Source organism: Urocampus carinirostris, chromosome 20, assembly GCF_059441175.1.
Source record: "Urocampus carinirostris isolate Australia breed hairy pipefish chromosome 20, RoL_Ucar_1.0, whole genome shotgun sequence".
Taxonomy (NCBI): Eukaryota; Metazoa; Chordata; class Actinopteri; order Syngnathiformes; family Syngnathidae; genus Urocampus; species Urocampus carinirostris.
The window spans coordinates 4808187-4831416 of record NC_142368.1 but is presented as its reverse complement, the minus strand read 5'-3'; the positions used below and the strand labels follow the sequence as shown (position 1 = coordinate 4831416).

The 23230-nt window shown below is 37.4% G+C and overlaps 1 protein-coding gene across 2 annotated transcripts in view; it reads left to right on the top strand.

The window, feature by feature from the left end:
• The window catches only part of LOC148346066 (hormonally up-regulated neu tumor-associated kinase), a 72204-nt gene that overhangs the window by 44797 nt on the left and 4177 nt on the right, over positions 1–23230 (top strand). The window contains exons 1-10 of one of the 2 annotated variants that reach the window (XM_088324666.1): positions 7777–8084; positions 9453–9575; positions 9639–9808; positions 14157–14212; positions 14279–14417; positions 16660–16787; positions 16860–16995; positions 18125–18284; positions 18565–18781; positions 19890–20310. In XM_088324666.1, the coding sequence (XP_088180792.1) occupies positions 7893–8084; positions 9453–9575; positions 9639–9808; positions 14157–14212; positions 14279–14417; positions 16660–16787; positions 16860–16995; positions 18125–18284; positions 18565–18781; positions 19890–20239 (1671 nt within the window). In that variant the 5' untranslated portion in view covers positions 7777–7892 and the 3' untranslated portion in view covers positions 20240–20310. Of the gene's footprint in view, positions 1–7776; positions 8085–9452; positions 9576–9638; positions 9809–14156; positions 14213–14278; positions 14418–16659; positions 16788–16859; positions 16996–18124; positions 18285–18564; positions 18782–19889; positions 20311–23230 lie in introns of those variants that run through there. The other variant, XM_088324667.1, reaches the window with a different exon arrangement.

Genomic DNA, 23230 nt, shown 5'->3' with positions numbered 1-23230 from the left:
TCATATTTTTTTGTATTATTTTTAACTCACTTTTATTTTTTTCGAATTAATTATCAATGTATTAAGGAAATAAAAGGTCCAAACAAACCAGACTGCTCTCAAGCTAAAGTTGTGAGTACTTATGTCTCTAACAGAAAAAAAGAAATCCCAAGAATTTAGTTTGGTTTATTTTTATTTTTGGCTAGCTCCATCAATGCAGCACCTCGTCGGCTGCTGGCCAGCTGGCAACGTTCCTCGTGTCCAGATGCGTCATAATTTCTATTTGGTTCTCCTTTTTTACGATCTGCACGTTTGTCCGTTCACAACTATTTCATCTTCAAATTAAATTTTGACTCTGCTAAAGAAAATGTCTTGTAAATGATATCATAGATTTGGAATTTCCAGGGTGGGTGGCGCTGGTACCTTGGAGCAGTAGGATTTCTGATCATGAATCTGTTCATTTTAAATGATTGATCAAATACTTTTCGGTCTGACTTTTCAGCGCCCTATCCCAATCCTTTTTGTTCCAGGAAGTCTTTTGATGCTTCACCCTATCGTTGACAGTGATTCTTATATTCGCATAAAAGTCGCACATGCGACCATAAAAGCATCAGAACTCACACATAAAAGACGGTGAAATATTAGGAAGGAAAGGAGTTGAATATTTGTCATAACTGAGTGAGTAAATTTATCTAATTGAGTGCCATGTGATAACCTCCATAGCTTTTACATGCATTAGAGCGCCTCATTGTCAGCCGTGAGTGTGCGTCACAGGGGCAAAGGTGGCTGAATTACGTTTTTTTTTCAGCTTCTGATTGTTTTCCTGGCAATACATTTGACTAATTTTTTTGCTTAGTAATTGTTGTCATATATAAAAAAAAGAGCAAAAAGAAGCGCAATCATGTCTTGCCTATTTTTTCCTGATTCAACTTCAAGTCTTTTTTTTAATCTTAGTGTACAAGTGTGAAAGTTTTGATGAATTAAACTAGAGAAACTATTTGTTCATAAAATATGTCATAAAAACACATCTACCCACCTAGAATTGATGGTTTTATCTTTTAATTTGTAAAAATATGTATTTTTTCCCATTATTAAAATACTCAATTGTTTTAAGTATTGGATTTTTCTAATGCTGTATAAACATTCTGTGTATCTGTTTACTGATTACCATAATACACCATTAATATTTATTCATTATTTTTTGCTATTTAAAACATGTATTTTGCTTTGGCTTTGAAAATTTATGACTAAAATATTAAATCAATTAGGAATTTGATTTTTTTTTTTTTTCATTTTTTTATGTACTTTATTGTGATTATTGTATTCAATACAATCTATCCATCCATCCATTATATGCACCGATTATCCTTGCTGGGGGTGCTGGAGCCCATCCCAGCTATCTCCGGGCAGTGGGCAGGGGACACCCTGAACTGGTTGCCAGCCAGTCGCAGGTCACACAAGGACAGACAACTCGCTCATCCACACCTAGGGACAGTTTGGAATTCACCTGAAATGCATGTTTTTTGGAATGTGGGAGGAAACCGGAGTGCCCGGCGGAAACCCACGCAAGCACAGGGAGAACATACAAACTCCGCACAAGAAGTCCGGTAGCTGGATTTGAACCCATGACCTCAGAAATGTGCCGCACACGTGCTAAACAATATCATTTCAAAATACTTTTCAAATCAGTTTCTATTTTTAAATATATTATCTGAGTTTTTAGTTCTTTTTGAGTATATTTTTTACTTTATGATATTTTTTATGTGATTTCTTTTTTAGTTTATTATTTCGATTTTTTTTAATTATCAGCTATTGTTTATTTTTTATTTTTTTATATTTTATTGATGTTAAAAAAACTTTTTTTTAAAAGGGTTTATTTCAATGACAATATAATTTTGTGTCCATTGCACATTTTCCCGAGTGGAGAGGTGTTGTGAAAGGATAGTGGGATGTTTGGACGCGTTTTAAGGGATGGGCAGGGCTCCCGTATGATGCGGCAGGGGTAAACCAGTGAAAGGTGTCGGGCCCTGCTGTTGAACAGAAAAGTGTGTTGTGTCACCCTGACCCGAGTGACATGGCCGCTTTCTCGTGTCCCGTTTCAACTGGAGGGACGAAAGCATGACCAACTTGGGTGCCGAGGTGCTTAACTTGTTTGGGCATTTGGGTTGGCCATGGTCCAAAAATGTTTGTGTGTGTTTTTTGCTACTTTTTCCCTTTTTTTAATTTTCTTTGTTTTTGTATGTGTTTGTCTTGCTGTCGGTCATTCCTCTCAAGGGACATGGCTAGGGTAGATAGATAGAGTGATTTTCTGCCAGCTTCCTGGTAACTACAACATCTTTGGACATAAGTGGCTTCAGCATGCTTCTTGCAGCCTGCCAGTTAGTAAATATACTTGTGTTTTGCTCATGCACAAACACACACAGACATGTAAAATTACCCCCATGCAAACTGGTCTTTGAAAAGCACACTAGCACAGTTGTGCGACATTTTAACGGCCTAAACAAGGTGTGCTATTAAGTGGCGCCCCCTATTGCTTCGGCATGCTACTCGCAGCCTGTCAACTGGTTGAATAGCTGCAACTGGACGTGACTTATGTTGTGCTAATACACAAACGCACGCACATGCACAGTTGCACGCACACAAAACGGTCTTTGTGTAGCACCCCAGTTCGGTTGTGCGAGATTTTAACAACCTAAACGAGGTGTGCTATTAACAACATGACACATGCTTAATGAACACACCCACAAACGTGAGCACTAATAAGGGAGGATACATTTTACAACGTGGCGTTCACACTCAAACGCATTTTGGGGGCGGGGCGAAGATGTGACGGGAGAAATGTCTAATTTCGTTTCCTGTTTGTTTATATTGTATCTGTTTCCTTCAAGTGACAGTGTGTAATAATTCACCGCTAGATGCCGTTGACCCCTGACCTCGTGATTGATGAAAAAAATCTTTTTTGTGATCGGGTTTTTAGCGACGGAGAACGGATTCTCACACACAGGTTAACATGCAACACGATCGCGGTGCTCCTAATGAGGGAAAAAGCTGAAGGGGAGAGTGGGAGGGGGCTTCCCGTCAGCGAACAGGTTGTAACTCAGGACCAAATCCGCCTTGAGACACACACTGTTTCAGTGTGTTTCCTCCCCGTAAAAAGCAACACTTAGCACTTCATTGGCATTGAGCACTTGTGACGACTTGTTCAGGTGGAATTATTTAGTAGGGGGTGTTAAAAACGGCTAGAAACCGTTGCCCCAAAAATAAGCTAATTTTGGGTGTGGCTTTTTTGCAGAAAATGCTGGAGTCACCTTTGAGTTATTTTGAAATTAGGTTAAATCCTGGGATTTAATCATTGACTCTGGAGTTACGATTTTAAAATTGTCCTAAATTGGATTAAATCTTGGAGTTAGTTCAATAACATTGGAGTGACGTATTGAAAATTGGGTTAACTTAAGGTGTCAAATAATAATATCTGGAGTTAATGTTTTAAAATTGCATTAACTCCCAGAGTTGGATATTACTTAACTTTGGAATTACTTTCTTTAAATTGGGTTATTGCCTGGTGTTACATAATTGACTCTGGAGTTTTACCTTTTAGAAATGCACAAACCCCTACAAATGGATAATTAACTCTTTATATTTGGATTAACTTCTGGAGTTAAGACAATAACCGCAGTTACCAGTTTAAAATGTGGGTTAATTCTTAAGTTACTATTGTATTTTTCAAGTTAACTTTTAGAGTCAAAGCACCAACTCTGAAGTCACAATTTTGAAATTGGATTAACTCCTGGAGTTAGATCATTAACTTTGGAGTTAAAGGTGGTGTATGTGGCTTCAAAAGTATTATATCGCTGATGCCATCTTCTGGATGAACTCATTGCAGCTTTTTTGTTGCGTGTTCAAGTATTTGAAATTCTTAGATGCGCTTGAATAAAGTAGTTTTTCATCTTTTTGGAGGTTTGTTTTGGCATTTATACTGTATTTGAAACAGTCTCTTACTTTCACCATTTTCATCCTACAGTTGAATAAAATCACGACCAGGGGCATGATATAACGACGTGCTAACCCATACCCCCCCCTCCAGATATGCACCGTGAATAAAATATTTAAATGCTATTTGAACTCAGTTGGGCATTTTTAACACATCCTTAGTAAAGAACATTTTTAATTTTAAACTTTTTAAAAAACCCTCACATTACTCACCAAATTTTAAAGCTATGTTAACTATGGAGTTTTCAAATTGGGTCAACTCCTAGAGTTAAATCGTTAACTCTGAAGTTACAATTAAACCTTAATAATAGTAAGAGTGATACATTTTATGTCAAAGCATCTTTCAGGACACCCAAGCTGGCTGTGCACAGAATACCAAACCACAATAAAACAAGAATAAAACAAGCAAGTAATAAAAGGCAAACAAAAAGAAAGTAAACTTAAAAAAGAGGGTGGTATGTGAGGCAGATGACCAGTCTGAAGAGGTGAGTTTTGAGTCTGGATTTGTAGGTAGATAGGGTGGCGTAATTCCAGAGGTCATGTGACAATGAGTTCCAAAGCTGGGGGGCAGAGCGGCTGTTGAAATTGGGTCAATTCCAAGTGTCAAATCACTTATTCTGTAGCGATAATGTATTAAAATTGCAATAACTACTGGAGTTGGACCATTAGATCATCTGGAGTTACAATTTGAAAAAATTTGTTAATAGAGCATGAACTCTGGAGCTAATGTTTGAAAGCTCTTGCGTGAAAGCTTTTAAGCTGCTTTTGCCTTAGTTGAAGTTGTATTTTGTCTTTATTTCCAAGCCTTTTCTATTGAGATTTTTTTTTATTTCTCAACACAATGCAAACCCTTCCAATTCACACAGGCCACTCCATTGAGTCCACCTGCCAGGACATAACCGGCGTTTGCGTGCACGCTGTCAATATTTTCTCGTGTCAACACACTGCTAGCTGGCGTGGGCTAATGCGGACCGTGTGTGCGCTCGTGCATGCGTGCGCGCGTTGCCCGCTGTGCCGCTCCCCTTAAATTGAAACGTGAAAGAAACGTGTGGGAAGGTGATGACAAGAGTGAAGCGAACCAGTCATTTCCTGCAGCCATATGGCTCTCACGCACGCGCACCAACTCAAATCCACACCACATTCTGCTTTAATAAGCCATTTCGAGTGTGTTTGTTTTTAACTTTAATTGGGCTTTTTAGTAGGGAAACCCTACAGAAGTTTGAAGAAAGCTTAGTGAACCTCCTGTCAGCACTCGTTGCGCGCGCATGCGCACACGCACCGGTGACCGCAATGGCCGCCGCTTCCTCCTGAAATAATGAGGAAATATTTCAACTCTCACAATTCCACACATTCCTGTTTTCTTTTTTTTCGAACGGATCATTTATTTTAATAGCCAGGACCGGAAGTTGCATCACACCCATTTTTCGTTGACTTCTTAGTGGATGACATCATTGTGACCTAATTTTATTAGCTAAATTATGCTAACTTTTGTTAAAAATCTGACATTCAAGTTGTTGAACTTTTTAAAGACTGAATAAATTAAAACTTTAAATGATGGATGGCGTTCAAGGACTCGCTTGTCATTCATGAAATTGTAAAGGCGCAGTGCGGCGTTTTAGCCGCCAGAGGGCAGAATTGGCAGAGGCTCGGATTTGACTCAACTTGTAAATAACAGTGATAGTGAAGATACTGTATTGACGGCAATTACAATATTTATTTTCATACGTCAGTTACCTTCGAAAAACACTTTTTAAATTATCCTATCCATCCACATTGTTTGTGTACTTTTAAATATATTATATATATATATATATATATATATATATAAAATATTGATGTGACTGTCCTTTATCCAGTGACCTTAGGTGTCCTGAAAGACGCTTCAAAATAAATGGTATTATTATTATTATTACATATCCCCTTTTAAACTGTCATACCAACGTTTCTTTTTCTAAATATTCATAGGACAATAATATATATTTATTTTACATAGAAGTAGCCCCATGTTTGGCTCGCATCTTGCTGCTAGCTGTGCTCATTTGGCACTGTTTTTTGTTCACCTTAGATGAATAAGTGTCATCTAGTGGTCAGTTTATAATTAAAAACTAATGAAAATAAAATCCAGCAGTAGTAGCAATGTGCTTTATTGGTTGCTGTTACTAGGCAGATTTAACATGTCCTTCAAGTGCCCCAGGAATTTGTGTAGGGAAGTTTTTAAAATAGGTTTATATTCACATTTATTTTGTCTCTCCCTCACCTAAAAATGTAGTAATTATATTATAATATTCATAGTGCAATCTTATGGATTATAATACATTATTTTATAAATAGTGTATTTGTGCACGCGTGAGAGTAACCAATCAGAGCAGACTTTGTTTTGCGTATCATGTTACATTGTATAGGAGGACACACTGCAATCTGAGACACACATACACACACAAACCCTTGGTGATGAAGTTCAAAAGCAGGTGACATCATGAAACCTCACCTTTGTTTTCCACTCATCCCAATTTGGCCCCTCCCCTTTTAAGCCGCTTCTTTACGCACATTGACAAAAACGCAGTGAGGCATGACGATGAGGCACTCTAAAGCACCAGGGCCCTTGTTATTCAATCTCTAAAAAGAAAACTTACAAAATGGAGAGAAAAAAACTATTTTCCTCACAATTGTGAATATGTTAAAAGTGTCGAGAAAAATTGTTCAAACCTCACATTGTTTATTTGCTGTTATAAGTGTCAATAAAATTGTTCAAACCCCCAAAAAAATTCTCACATTGAGTAGCACACATCCACTGCAGACGACGAGGCTCTCAAAATCAGCAGTGGTCCTGCTTTTTGAAAGAAAAAAAAACTTGTCCTTTTCTCATTATCAGTAGCGCACACTCACTGCATACGACGAGGCACTCTAGAGCTACTGTGCCCGTTTTAAAATCTAGAAATAAAAAAAAAACATAAATAAAACAAAAACATCAGGTTTCAATTCCCTTTCTCACGATGAATACTCACTGTAGATGACGAGGCACTCTAAATCAGCTATACTCCAGTTTTTAATGTTTTCACAATAAAAACTAAAAAGAGAAAAATTTTGCTTTATTTTAAAAATCCTTTTTTTCACAATAAGTAGCACACACTTGCCTAGACGAGCATACCCTCTGTGCCCCTGTTTTTAAATCCTAAAAAAATACAAAAATGGATACCTTTCCTCACAATAAGTAGAACAAGCTCACTGCAGATGATGATGCACTCTAAGCAACTGTGCTCCTTTTGTTTTACTCTTTTAAAACGACAAACCAAAAACAGAAATATCTCTTCTATTTACAGTTCCCATTTTTACAGTGATGAGCACACACTCACTGCTGACGACCAGGCACTCTAAAACAGCCCTGCCCCTATTTTAAATCCTCAAGGAAAGACTAAAACAAACAAAATGTCCCTTCTTTCCTTCAGTCTCTTCCCTTGATGACTAGCACACACTAACTGCTAACAACGAGGCACTCTGAAACGGCCCTGCCCATGTTTTTAAATATCTTGAAAAGTAAAACTTAGTATAAAGTGTAAGATTTTTTAATTTTTATTATTACGTTTCTCTCAATAATTAACACACTGCAGACAACATGGCACTCCAAAGCTGCCATTTTTTAGGGCATATTCTACACGACACTCAAATTCTTATTTAGTCAACAATAAAGCTTGTAATAAGGCACCGTTTTCTCTCCGCCCCCTCAGGGATTTGTAAATGTAGGTCGGATGGTTACTGTTTAACTCCTGGGTAAGCAATGTCGAATCGGAGTGCCTTTTGTTTAGGTGGGGGCCGCAATTAAGGGGGTGTCCAATGTCACCTACCAAAAAGGAGCGTCAAAGATGCGCCGGCAGCTCAGCTAATGCAGCTCCAGCTCTGTCGGGCACCATGGAGGACGCCTCGCCATGCCGGGCAACCCGGTGAAAGGGGAAAGAGGGGGGGAAGCCGGCACGGAATTGCTGGGGGTGCCAAGTGAGGATTTTCTGAGGAGCTTCCCCCACAGCAAGCGGGTGGGGGCCTACCTGGTAGGCAAGATGATCAACAAGGGTTCCTTCGCCAAAGTGATGGAAGGCCTCCACATTGCCACTGGAGAGAAGGTGACATTTAGTTTGATGGAGGTTTTTTTTACGTGCACTCACAAACACTAGGTGGTGCTCAGGCACCTAGTCAAATACCAGAGAGAAGATGTCATTTTGACTTTCCTTTTTTTAGTTTAATGTGGTAATGTTTTATCATTTTTTTAACTTAATTTTTTGGGAGAGTGACGGTCTTTGTTAATGTGCACTCATTGACACTAGGTGGTGCTCAAGTACCAGGTCAGAGACCAAAAAGAAAGTGCCATTCGGAATTTCATTTGAATTTTAAGAGTCAAGTCCCATTTATTTGTATAGCCCTTGACACATATACCATCTTGTTACATCGTTTTTTAGTTTTGTTTTTTTTAAATGGAAGTATTTGTTGACGTGAACCCATAAACAGTAGAGGGTGCTTTTAGAATCTATAACAGAATAATTTTTTTTTTCATAATAACGTAAGAAATAATACTTAAAATAATCAGAATTAAACAGATTTTTATTTTAACTGTACTTTCTTCCTGTTTTAAATTATTTTTTTACTGTGTAAAATGGAATGGAAGAATAATTAAAGCAGTTAAAGATTATTTTTTGTAAAATTATGATGGGATATTACTTTTCTTAAAACTATTAGTTTATAATTTGTTTGCCTTTTCTAAAATATATTTTGTTTTTTTTTGTTTTTTGTATTACATGTGTTTAATTTCCTCAATCTGCTCCACAGCTTCACTGGGATATGTTCCCTCAAATTTGAATTCCAATCCCCCTATTTTGGCCGCGATTGACGTGGATGGATGGTGTTATGAGTGCACTGCAAGAAAGAGGTCTGAATATAGTAGAAGCTAGAGTTCTTGTTGGTGATAGGAATGAGTGGAGAGGTGTTGTGAAAAGGTAGTGGGGTGTTTGGACGCGTTCTAAGGAATGGGCCCGGCACCTGTATGATGCGGCAGGGGTAAACCAGTGAAAGTTGTCGGGCCCTGCTGTTGAACAGAAGTGTGTGTTGTGTCACCCTGATCCGAGTGACACGGCTGCTTTCTTGTTTCCCGTTTCATTTGGAGGGACGAAAGCATGACCAACTTGAGTGCCGAGGTGCTTAACTTGTTTGGGTGTTTGGGCATTTGGGTTGGCCATGGTCCCCAAACATGTTTTTGTGTGTTTTTTTTGCTTCTTTTTCCCTTTTTATTTTCTTTGTTTTTGTATGTGTTTGTCTTGCTGGCGGACATCCCTCTTGAGAGATATGACCAGGGTAGATAGATTTATTTATTCCTTAATTTACGTCATTTTTTCCTCTAAATTATATAATTGGCATTTAATTCGTGATGATGGTTTCTCATACCTATGACAACCTGTTTTTGTTTATATTTTTATTAATATTTGTATGTTTGTGTTAAGGTGGCCATCAAAGTGATAAACAAGAAGAAAGCTCGACATGACTCTTACGTGCAGAAGAACATGAAACGAGAACCTCGCATCCATCAGATGATAAGACACCCCAACGTGGTCGTCCTCCTGGAAGTAATTGAATATTTATGTAAAAAAATCATTTTCGATGGTATTGATATGCGTGTGTGTGTGAAGACGTTAGAGACTGAGAACAGTTACTACATGGTGCTGGAGTTGTGCAGCGGCGGTGATCTGATGGAGCGCATCTGCCAAAAGAAACGTTTGCCGGAGAAGGAAGTTCGACGCTATGCTCGGCAGATTTTGTCGGCCGTGGCGCATCTACACCAGCGAGGCGTCGTGCACAGGTGACTCGCAAACTCACTATTCACTTCGTTCTTTAAACACGACCGTGAAAAAGGGAAAAACAGTTCTCAGATCAATTTGAGCCCCGTTCCTGGGTTGTTTTGCACAAACGGTGCACTCTTTTTGGTTGTTCTAAAGCGGAGGTCACCAATGTGGTGCCTGTGGGGGGTCGTTGTTTTGTTCATCATTTTAGTTATTTTTTATTTATACGAAAAAAATGAAATAAGCGTTTTTCCTAAACACTTAGAGGAATTTATTTGAGTATTTTTTTTTTTACATTATTTTTATAAAAATGACCCCATTTTGGTGGGAACTGTTTTGTACAGAGTGCCCTTGATATGTTTTACACTTTAGTAGACACTCAAAATAAAGAGAGAAGACATCAATTGATTTTGAACTTGCACAAAGGACAGGAAGAGAATCCTTCAGGTGCGAAAGTCCACCCTGCTCTAAAAGCTCTCCACTGAGTCCTTACTTTTTGTTAAATCTCCTAGGTTACAAAAGCCAATCCCAACCTAAAGGGTGTTAAATTCAATAAACAGCAAGATGATTGGCCGATAGAGACAATGATGTAATAGTCAAAACATCAGACAACAATGCGCACCAATAGTCAAAATAACAAACTGGCCATGAAATCTCGAATGAGGGTATCCAATATTATAAAACAAAGAACTTATCAGCCCCTTTTAGTTTTTGATTTTATATTTTTTATTGATAGAAACAAAACAACCCAATTCATGTAAATGGTTCCTAAGCGATCATAAATCCAATCATTTTTCGGTTTGTTTGGGTTTGTTTTGTGTTGTTGGGAAGGTGTTGTTTTGTCTGGTTAATTTCTTTATTGATTGTATTTATAGTTACAAAAAAATAAATCACACAATGTATGGAGTTGGTTCCGAAGCAACAATAGAATATTTAATTTATATTTTTGGTGTTTTTTTCCCTAAAAAATGATTAGGGTGTGTTGTTTTGTTCAAGGCACCCCTTCTTTTCATTAATAGAAGCAAAACAATGTATGGAGTTGGTTCTTAAGGAACCATAAATAGAATCTTTCTTGTTTGTTTTTTCGTTGAAAAATTACCCAATATTTGGAAGGTACTGTTTTGTAAGATTTACTTTAATTGTTTTGTTTTGTGTGTTTGTTTGCTTTTAATTGTTACAAAAATAAACCACCTTCTTCATTGAGTTGATCACCAAACGGGAATGGAGTTTTCCATTTGTTTCTTTAATTATTTTTAAATAATGCATTTTGAAGTGGGGGTGTAGCTTTTTAATAGGTTACATTTCGTGTTTGTTATAGAAACAGTACAACCTGATCAATGCAGTTGATTCTAAGCAACTCTGAGTCCGTGTCAATGTGAAATCATTTTTCTTTCTATTTTCCCTTATTTATAAAGAGACAGACGCTGCCCTATATACGAACGAGATTCCGGACGATTGTTCGCAAGTTGAATTTGTTCGTAAGTTGCTTCAGTGGTTTATTTCGTATATTTAAGGTTTATATAAGTTTAAGGCTTGCATGAGTAACCTGTATTGTTTTGTACGAAAAAAAATAAACATTTCATAAAATAATATGCTCTGTAAAGATAAATAAAATTGAGTTTAACTTACTTTTGCAAGATAAGTTTGAAAAGGTCCTCATCCGTGGTAAAAAAAAAGCGTTCCGACCATTTTCTCAACCGCATCAAGCTTTCTTATTCCACTTTCTTTTCAAAAGAAATGCTTTGCCTCTTCTTTACACTTTACACCAACCATATTGAATGCATGCATGAGATATTAACAATAAAAATGCCAAAGTTCTTAGCGCGCTGGAGTATAGTATGTTTACACAATAACTAGGAAAAGGAAGCAGATTTCTTCGGGGTGGTTGCTGGGTGACCTCTCACAGCGCCACCGCACGCCAGTAGCGCCGGAAAGAAGCACGACAGTAATGTCCTGTACTCGGAAAAAGGTGCACACAATCCAAAATTTAACTTAGAGCAATGTCTGGATATTTTACGACATCCTGAAAAAACTGTTCGTATTTACCGTTTTTCGTAACTCGAATGGTCGTAAGTAGGGGAGCGTCTGTAAAACAACCTATTGTATCCTAATCAACCATGGCGCCTGAATCAAATTAATGCTGGTAGTACATATAGGTCCACTTTTTAACCCAAAATTTGATTTTTTATTTATTTTATTTATTTTTTTATTCCTGTTCTTTCTACAAACTCACTCAAAGTATTCAATTACTTCTCTTAAGAAGTACTTCATTTCATGCTATCCTAAATGAACGTTCACACAGACACACTCACAGTGCAGAAAATTGTGAAACTAGGGTCCAATTTTGCGATTGCGTGTGCATACACAACACACATGGGCATGCTTTTAAGAGTTTTGGCCCCTCAAAGGTGGGAATGTGATTACCAGGCAATGATCTCATCATTTTGCGCCGGCGCCATGATTCACACATCATCACGACGTCGCTCACTTCCCCTTCTAATGAAGTCCCACAACGACCGACAAACTAGATTCGAACGGAAATAAGTGGAACATTTGCACTTCCCGCTCGCCCACGTTCAGGTGGTTTACCGCAAAACGATTTTTTTTCCAGTCTTTGTCGTCTGTCTGGCTCTGTCATCGAAGGGAAGGCGCTCGATGGCGGGCGCAGATGTTCCTTTAGTGGTCGAAACTCTTAATTTACCCCCCTAAGAGACCTTTGAAGGTTAGTTCCGGGATAATTGCTGAAAATGTGCAAAAATTTTGTAATGGTTTTGGTGACACAATCCGGATTTTGTGGGTTGGGGAAAGGTGGACGTGTCTTAATTGGTATTCCCCTCCCTTTATGCACCTTTTTTTAATGCACATTTTTATATAATAATATTACGGTTTTAGCCAGTTAAGGATTTTTCCTAAGGATAATTAGCTGAAACAGTCTAATTTCAGTGCCTGTTGGTTTTCTGTGAGTTCTCATGTTACAAAATAATAGTCAAGTCATGTTATTTGTGACACCCTTAATCACAAAAAGTCAAAGGACTGTACAGACAATCACATACTACAGATTATTGTGACACCATCCCCTGATCTAAAACCTACATGAGGGCAAGGAAAAACTCAAAAACCTAAGTCAAGTCATGTATTTTGGTGACACCCTTAATCATGAGGAATCTCAAGGGGCTGCACAGACCACAGATTATTGCAAACTACAGACTATTAGAACACCATCCCCTGATTTAAAACCTAAATGAGGGCAGGGAAAAACTCAAAAACCTCAACATGAGTAAAATGAAAAAACCTTGAGATGGGACTGCACATTTTCTGTCTTTTAATTTCTTTCTTTTTTTCTCTTTCCCGCCTTCTCTTTTATTATTCTATCTCTCTTTCTCTGTCTTTCCTTTTTCTCCCTTTCTCATTTATGCTTTTCTTCTGCTCTCTGTCTTTCCTGCTCCCCATTTTTATCCTTCCCCCTTTGTTATAGTGTCCCTTCTTCCAATGGATTTTACTGTACAGTAATCCCTTGTTTATAGCGGGAGTTTAGGTTCCAAAATGAAACTGATATAATATATATCAGTTTTTTTTGTTTAATGACAAAATAGCTTTTCTAAGTAAAATGTTTTCGTTTTATTTTATCACCCATATTTACTCCATTTAAAATATTTTTTATTTGTATTTTTATACATATTTCTTTCCTTTGTTTGTGTTTATTGAAGATGTTTTTAAATTTATTTATTTTTCTAATTATCAATTTGTATTATTGTTTTTTTCGTTGTTGTTGGAATATTTTTTTAAATATTATTTTAATTTCTTAGTTTTTGCACTTGGTGTCCGTTTGCTGTTCGGAAATATTTGTATTTGTATGTTTGTATTAATACAAATATAGATTTTAAAATATTTGTTAACATACCATTTTTTTCCTATGTTTTACTTAGTTGGACTTTTTTAATGTATTTTTTTCTTATTTTATTTACTTATTTATCTTTTTTGAACATCTATGCATTTATTAATTAATTATAGTTATTATTACTGTTATTATTACTTTATTTAATCATGCTATTTGTGCAGGTCCACGCTGCAGAAAGTCCTGTAGGGAAAAAAAAACCTAATCCATTTTTTTTAAATTAATTTTATTTCATGTATAATAAAATGGCTTTATTTCTATTTGAAAAAAACAAATTGTATACAGTGTTTATGTTGAATGTTGAAAGATTACCCTTTTCATTTTGTGACAATATTTTTAGTCTATTTTTAAACTGGAATTTTCTGCAGGGTACTAAAAATCTCATTGCAGTTTAGAGTTTTGAAAAAAGTCACATGATTTGGAAATAATTTGAGCTAAAAAAAACTCCACACTTTGTTTGTTTGTAACTTCAGGGATCTGAAGATCGAGAACTTCCTCCTGGACGAGCGCAACAACATCAAGATCGTCGGTAAGTTACTCGAGTGCAGTGGTAAGACGCATTACAGAGTGTCTTGTTTTTTGTTTGCTACCGCAGACTTTGGTCTTAGCAACACGCTGAGGTCGGACTCTTTGGCCCCGGAGCTTCTGAGCACCCAGTGTGGAAGCCCTGCCTACGCCGCTCCAGAACTTCTCGCCCACAAGAAGTACGGACCTAAAGTGGACGTCTGGTCCATGTAAGTTAACGCAAGATTAAAGAAATGATTGTCACCATGTCTGTATAATTGGCTGTGGATATGCAATTTTAGCATGTTGGCCCTTTCATCTATTTTCTCGCGTTATTGTTAAAAGTAATTTTTTCCACTCGTTTATCTCGTTTGGAAACTAGTCGCTCATGCCAAAAGACGTACAGTACCTCTTAATTCACATCCTTGACCTTTAACAGATTATATTTGTTTATAGTAAGAGGGTCATACGGGTGCTTGAAATCCTTTAAAATGCTTGACTTTTCAAGTTTTCAAGGACTAAATAGTGCTTGCATTAGGGGTGAAGGGCCTGCAAATCCCTGAAATTATTGCAATGTTTATTAACAAGTGCGCTTGAAAGTGAAGCTGACACTGGTCTCCGGCGTCTTCGTTTAGCCACTACATTTCTTCTTCCCTCATGATTAACAGAAGTTGGCATTAGTTTGTATGGCGTTGTCCTATGAATTGCACCACCTATGCAGGTCGCGCCAAAGAGGACAGGTGCATGCTACAACTAAACGGGGCAATGATTATGTAACATTTATGTACATTTATTATGTGAAAAAATTAAGAAGGAAGCACTTCCTGCAACTGAAAATGTTAGCTCCATATTACTGTCATTTTGAATGGGGAGAGATTAGATTCAAAAATGTTTACACACGTAAACAAATATATTTACAATTTACTCAACATGTAAAAATATGTATTGCTAAATGCACACGCACGATTGAAAATTGGCTTTGCAAAATACACAATTCACACTTCCTTTAATGGTACTGGAGAAATTGGGAAATTGGCTTTAATAGTCCTCAAAAGTGCTTGAATTTGGCGATTAAATGGTGAATGAACCCTGTATAGAGTGAATTTATGATGGCCATTGCAGTTTTTTTGTTAGTGTAGCATAAAAAGGGTAAACGTAAGACGAGTCTTATTTCGAATACAGTCCAAACGTCATCCCAAATCCCAAAAGAGGTTTAAAAAAAAAAAAAAAAAAAAGTTTATTCGCGCGTGTCAAAGAAATGCAAGTACTTGATGAATGAGTTGATGGTGGCAGCAAGTAACAAACTTACAAATTTTGAATAGCACCTCTAAGTGTTTTTTTTTTTCTTTTTTTAATCCCTTTCTACTCCGCATTTACAATCACGATAGATGAATGCAACTTGGCGTTTTCACAGAGGGGATCACATACCTATCAGTGAGCAATTCCCAAGTTTACCTTCAATTCATGTATTTGGTCCCGGAGAATATTTAAGTCAAGTCATGTCTATTTGGGACGCCCTTAATCACAAAGAGTCTGAAAGGGCTGCACAGACCACAGATTATTGCAAACCACAGACTATTAATACAGCATCCCCTGATCTAAAACCTACATGAGAGCAAGGAAAAACTCAAAAACCTTAGCATGAGGAAAATGAGGAAACCTTGAGAAGGGACCGCACATGAGGTCATCCCCCTTCCAGGATGACCAGGCTGCAATGGATGTTGCAATAGCAAATAATACACAGATATTGTCAACATAAAATATCGGTTATTCATATGCTATAGAATAGAAGTGTGTTTTAAACTTAGATTAAAACATTTCCACTGAGGTCGCAGATCGAATCTCAGGGGGAAGAGCATTCCACAGCACCGGGGCCTGAATAGAGAACTCTCTCGAACCAGCGGATCCCTTCTTGGCTCTTGGGATCACTAGTAGACCAGCATTTTCAGAGCGAAGGCTCCGGACCGGAACATAGGGGGAAATTAAATCTGAAAGATATGAGGGAGCAAGTTCATGCATGATTTTGTATACTACCAACAGAACCTTAAAATCACATCTTAAGCTAACAGGGATCCAATGCAGGTTAGCTAAAATCTGGGTAATGTGATCGAACTTTCTTGTCTTAGCGAGTCGAGTTTTCGATTGAATTTTCTTTTTTCCATTTTAGATGGGTTATTATGGCAGTGACATAGTGTTCGTCTATGAATCTTTCAAGGTTCTTTATGCTGATCCTGCAGGTTTAAAGAGAGAATTGTAGATAGAAAATTGGCCCAACAGTCCAATGATCTGGAGTGGCATACAAAAACAAAGCCAGGTATTCGAAATTCTGTCCAAACAGCCGAACGTCGCCACGTAAGGTTCTCTCAAATCTCGTTGCCCGTCTGGCGGGAACTACGTCATGACACTTCCTCCAACATCCGACGCTTCATAAAAAAATGATAGTGTATTAAATACTGCAATGTGTGTTTCCAGAGGCGTGAGCGTGTTCGCTATGCTGACGGGCACGTTGCCCTTCACTGTGGAACCTCTCAATATTAAACATCTGCACCACAAGATTGTGAGCGGCGACATGGCTCGCATGCCGGCTGACGTCAGCAAAGGTCAGGGTTCGAAAATGTCATCTCCCCGGTGGAGGTCTTCTGCCCTCTACTGGTTGACAATGATGTTTGTAGGCGCCGTCGCCTTCGTGCTGTCGTTGCTGGAAGCCGAGCCCGACAAAAGACCCAGCATACCGGCTGCGATGGAGGGGGCTTGGATCAACGAAGGCTTCGGAAAGAGGCCGCCTCGTGCGCTCTCGCTTAACGATTGGTATTTTTTAAAGATGTGTTTTTATTTTATTTTTTAATTTTCATATTTATTTATTTTTATTCTTATCTAGTTTACATTCATTTTTGTTATCATTTATTTTATTTATGTTTTTTTCATTTGTTTTATTTTTTAATGTTTTTATTTTATTTTATTATTTTTATCTTATTTCTAATGTATTTTCTATTCTTATGAATTATTTTATTAATATATTTGTATTGTTTTGTTTGTGGGGTTTTACCATTATTTATTATTATTTTTATATTATCATTTTTTTCATGATTTTTTTATTTTTTTTTCATATGTTTTATTTTGTTTGATGTATTTTTTCTAAGCATTTTTATTACTTTATATATTTTTATTTTTTTATTTTATTGATATATGTATTTACTCATATATATTACATACAGTATATATTTTTTTATATTAAATTTTTATTTTAGTGATTATTTAATGTTTATTATTTTTCTTTTCTTTTTCAATAATACGTTACATAGTATTTAGTGAAAAAAATACTGGGGAAAATGCAGTAAAATAATCTTCGAGTACACTTGTTCCGGTGACACATCATTTTTTTCATTTTTATACATATATTTTTATGTTTTTAGTTATTTTTAAATAGTAAAATAATAACTATAATGCTAATATTTTTAATATTTTGGTTTGCTGCATTTAATTTTATTTTATTTTATTAAATATTTTTACTCTATTTTTCAATTTCTTTTGTAGTTTTTTTCCGCTTTTTTAAACTGGGAAATTAGGTAAATCTAAATATATAATAAATATAAACATATCACATATAAAATATATGGTAAAATAAGGAACCTTATTTCAAAAAATTATTTATGTATGAATAAGAAAAATATACTCAAAATGAGCAAAATCAACAAAGTTTTCCTGCAAAAAAAAATTTTGTTTACTAAATTATTTTATGGATTTTATACTTCTCAGTAGAAAACCATGGCACTCACATTTCAAATTTTCTGATCTGTATTTGAAAGTATCTCCCTTCCACAATGTCAGAAATACTCTAAAACATCCTCACACGCCGCCTAGTGGTCAGGAGGATACATCACTAATGATTTTATCGTCTTGAAAATACAGAAACTGATTAAAACTAATGATAATGTAGCGCGCAGGATTTGGACCGGACAGTGCTGCAGCACATGACGGAGACGTTGGGCTACTCGGCCGCCGAAGTCACGCGGACCCTTGCCCAGAACCGGCCCTCTGCCGTCATGGCCGCCTACCACTTGCTGCATGCCAAGGTCAAAAGGGCGGCAAAAGATAAGGTCAGACATGATACTTTTGAGTAGGCCCAGTGCATCTATGTTATTTTCTGAATGACCCCCTAGGAAGAAGAAAACCTCTCTTCCATCCCCCCAAGTGTGAGTGCCACTGCCCCTAGTGTAGTGGAGGTGCAGTTGCACTTTATTCTAGGACAGTTCAAAATCAAAAGGAAAATTACAGAGGTCAAACGTGTCCCCCCCCAGGGAACCCCTGCCCCACTAGTTGAGAACCACCAGGTTAACCGATACACACATGATCTTACATGGCTCCACCTCCTTTTAGAGCGACGGCACCAAGGGGAAAACAAAGATGGCGGGCAGACGTGCCAAGGCAAGCCGACAAACACAACAGTCGCCAAGACCAAATATTGAGAGCAACAACGATGATAAAGATGAAAGAGGGGAATCTTCCCTGCGCCCCCCTTTCCGGTCATCACCCCCAGCTGAGGCCACCGATGCTGCCATCTTGAATCACAAGGAGGCTGAGCCCATTCCTGAGGGTACGACAGTCACAGATTCACTCTCTTAATTATTAATTGGGATTCAGGATCAGAGGTTAAGTAATCTTATTGAAACAGAGAACTATTTTATGTCATAGATTGGCACGAAGGAGCTACCAGTTTGATATGCATTTCCCAAAAGACAATTTATCTTGTTACTATGTTATTACTAGGTTGTAATTATTAGAAGGTGAGGTAAAATAGACCCAGTCAACCTTTAAAACATCATGCCAGTTAGAAATGCAATTTCCTGGAAAATCCCCATGGCCCATTACTTGTGAGGCTACTCAGATGTCTTTGGGGTCTACCTGGTGCCCACAGACACCACATTAGAGACCCCTAGGTTAGGTCTTTAGATGTATGAATTAGGGTGTTGGTAATCGTTTAGTGTTGGGGTTGGGGTTTAGAGTAAGAGGGCTAGGTTTTAGGATTTGGGATGATAGTTTGGGTTGAGGTTAAAACTTAGTCTTAGAGTTTAGAGTTAAGGATTAGGGTTGATTTTTTTTTTTTTATGATTTAGGGTTAGTGATTAGGGATTAGGATTTGGGTGATGGTTAATTTTTAGGGTTACAGGTAGGGTTTGGGTGTAATTTTAGGGGTTACAGTTAGGGTTAAGGATTAGGCTTTATAGTTGGAGTTTAGGGTTAATGGTAGGGTTTAGGGTATGCTTAAGGTTTTTAGGTTAGGGTAAGGTTTTAGGATTAGGTCTTAGGGAAAGTGGTTAGGTTTAGGTTAACAGTAGGGTTTGGGTTTAATCTTAGGGGTTAGGGTTAAGGATTAGGCTTTATGGTTGTAGTTCAATGTAAATGGTTAGGGTTTATGTGTAGGGTGTAGGGTATGCTTCAGGTTTTTATGGTTTAGGGTTGGGGTTTAGGATTTCGGGTTATGGTTTAGGGTCAGGTCTTTTGGAAAAGTGGTTAGGTTTGCAGTTATGGTTTGGGTTTAGATGTTAAGGGTTCAGGTTTATGTTTAGGGATAATGTTTTGGTTTAGCAGTTGGGTTTAGGGTATAGAATTAAGGTTAGGGGTTAGGCTTGGGATTTAGGGTCTTCATTGATGGGCATGCCAACACTGATAATAATCACAAATTTCCACATGTTGGATTGCAGTGAACAGAACAAAAGACCTTCCCAAAATCACCACGTTGCACCTCTTAGAATCACAGCGGAAGAACATCACTTCTCCCAGAATGCAACGGCAAAACACTCCGCCCACCACGCTGCCACGCCTTTGCGAGAAGGCGTCGTGGGCCCAGCCCAGCGGCTTCCGGGCCATCGTCTCTGAAACCCTTGGCCCTCTGCGGGGCCACGCTTTAGCCTCGACGGTGACGAACAGGAAGACCCCGGTCGGGAGATTTCCTACCTGCGCACGGCGACAGATGACGAAACTTAGTTTGCCACTACTTCCCGCTGGTCTGCGAGGGAAGACGGACAGGAAGCTGCGCAGCTTGGACTGCTAAAGCCGTCGTTGGTAGATAACGGCAACGCGGGAAAAGAAGCTAACGTATCGTGCCAAAACAAGAGCCAGAAGGTAAACAAGCAGATGTTAGCTTTATATTCTTTTTGTAATCCAAATTCATCTCTGAAAGTTATTACTTCATTGTAAATAACTGTGAGGTATCCCTTTTCTTATTTTACTATACTTTTGACTTCATTTTCCAGTAAAATAAAACATTTTAAAATAATTTAATAAACGCAAATTTTTGCACTCAGTTTTTTTGTGTTAATGAGCAAAATTATTTTCCACATCACATATTTTTACTGTGTATGTTAAAGTAATTATAAACATAATTGTAGATAGATATTTTTACTTTAATATATATATTAATAATTGTGAAAAATATTCATTATTATTATATATTTAATGTAATTAATATGGTTAGTAGTTCGGTTTTTATAAATTTTTATTTAGTTTTAATCTTTTTTTGCTTTATTTATCTTTGTAAAAATATTAATTGTTTATGAGCAAGTTATCTGCTGTTTCGGGCTTTATTTATAATAATTGTTAATATAATAAGTAAAAAAAAAAATTTTTATATATATATATATATATATATATATATATATATATATATATTTTTTTTTTTTTTTTTTTTTTTTTTTTTTTTTTACTTAAGGTGACTGTTGTTTAATAATTCATCCCGCTGTGGATGACTCCGTGTACCAAGCACAAGTGCCGCTTATGCATTTAGCGTGACCTGCCAGAACAGACTTATACTATATTATTTCGTACTTTATTCTCTCAAATGACAAAATTTCCCTTCCTCTTCCATCCCTAAATTTGAACCAATCAGAGCGTCGGAAGCAGAAATTGTCAGAATACCTCAAAAAGTGTTTTCATAACAGATATCTCAGTTGGTGGCGCAATCAAGCGGATGATATTACTCTGTTGTGGTCGTATTCGGTTTCTAATGACTCCTATTATTAATTGAGCGTTTGTGCAAAATGGTTCACGATGATCTTGGGAGGCCACGGCAAGGTCAACTAAGTTAGTGGGGTATGAAATTTCTTAAGGTGGCTCTTGTTAAATGGTGTTTTATCTTTCTTAATGGTGCTTTATCTTTCTTAATTTGAAAACTTTGGTGTAGGGTCATTGTGCAAGTATAGTAAATAAGAGATACGCAGCACGGCGGCGCAGTGGTTAGTGCGTGTGCGGCACAGTTCTGAGGTCATGGGTTCAAATCCAGCTACCAACCTTCGGAGTTTGCATGTTTCCCCCGGGCACTCCAGTTTCCTCCCACATTCCAAAAACACGCATGTCAGGTTAATTGGCCGGTCCAAATTGTCCCTAGGTGTGAATGAGCGAGCGAATTGTCTGTCCCTGTGTGCCCTACGACTGGCTGGCAACCAGTTCAGGGTGTCCCCTGCCCACTGCCCGAAGACAGCTGGGATGGGCTCCAGCATCCCCGCGACCCTACTGAGGGATAAGCGGTGCAGATATTGGATGGATGGAATAAGAGATACAGTTGCGCCATCTGTCAACCTTTTTGGGTAAAATACCATATTTGTGTGTATTGCCCACTCGTGTATAAACGCGCACTCCTAATTTTTGGATTTAAAGTTATATTAATGTGTCACATTTTTCAGCTTAAACCAAGGATTTTAAGAGACAAACTTGAACTTGACAACATAATCTAAAAACACAATACAAACATAAAATCCGCGATGTATTTATTTATTGTTGTTCAAAGTCCAGAGTCATCAGATTCACCAAATAATTTTTTCCCTCGATGTGCTTTTTGTGTTTATATAATTCAGGACAACTTTGTTTTCTCAAGTCTCTGGTACCATGAGTAAAAGTACTGTGACAACAATATAATTAAATGCCTTTTCGTATGTTATCTATATCACTGGGGATCTTGTTAGGAATCAGAGTTTACCGCCACGACCTGGGTGCAATTCCAGTTGCATGTAATGGTTTGCAACTGATCAATCGAGTAATATACTACCGTAGAACCTTATACATGAATAAATACGTTACTCAAAGAAAAAAAACTATCGGGGGATCGCAGTTAGTAAAAGTCATTGCCGCCTTTTTGGGGTAAAACACACAAAAAGAAAACGATATTGCGGTAAAAGAGGCACTTGCGCCATCTGCTGAGTGTTTTGTGTAAAACACTCTAATTTTGCTGTCTGCTGACTATTTTGGATAACAATGGAAATTTACCGCAATGTTGAGGTAAAAAAAAGTAGACATTTGCACCCCCTGTTGACTATCGCGATATTTAACAAAATAATTGCGCTATCTGCTGACTTTAGGTGAAACAAGCAAATAAAACAGTGCAATATGATAGTTATGAAATTGTAGCAGTTGCGCCATCTGCTGACTATTTCGGGTAAAACACGCACGGTGAGGAAACACATTTGCGCTCTGACTATTCCGGGTAAAACACTCACATGGGAAACGAAATACTGAGATTACAAAAATCTAGACAGTTGCGCCCCCTGCCGACCACACCTGGTAACACAAGCAAATAGAAAACCATTATCATTTTATAGGTATATAGTGTTTACCATTAAGTGCCGCCTAGTGATACGAAAAAAATACCTGAACTATTATACCAATGTTAATTAATATATATATAAAATAGAAGTTGCTGCAATGTGTCTGGCATCTTGCTGCATTTAGTACTGTTTTTTTGTTCGCATTAGACAAGAGTGCCATCTAGGGGTCAATTATTACACGCTGGGGCTTTAAGGTTTGTAAACAAAACAATTGTGTCCTCTGCTGAATATTTCTGATAAAACACTTGAATAGAGACCAGTAGACAAATCTAACACACAGATATTCAGTTTAAGTAGCATTTATTTATATAAAGCATTGCAGATTTGTTTTATTTCCTTCGCGTTTAATTAAAAAAAAAAAAAAAAAAACGCACACAGAGTAGTATTTCCGACACAGTAGTTAAGAGATAAACCGAAAAATACACGTTCCAACATTAAACGACGTT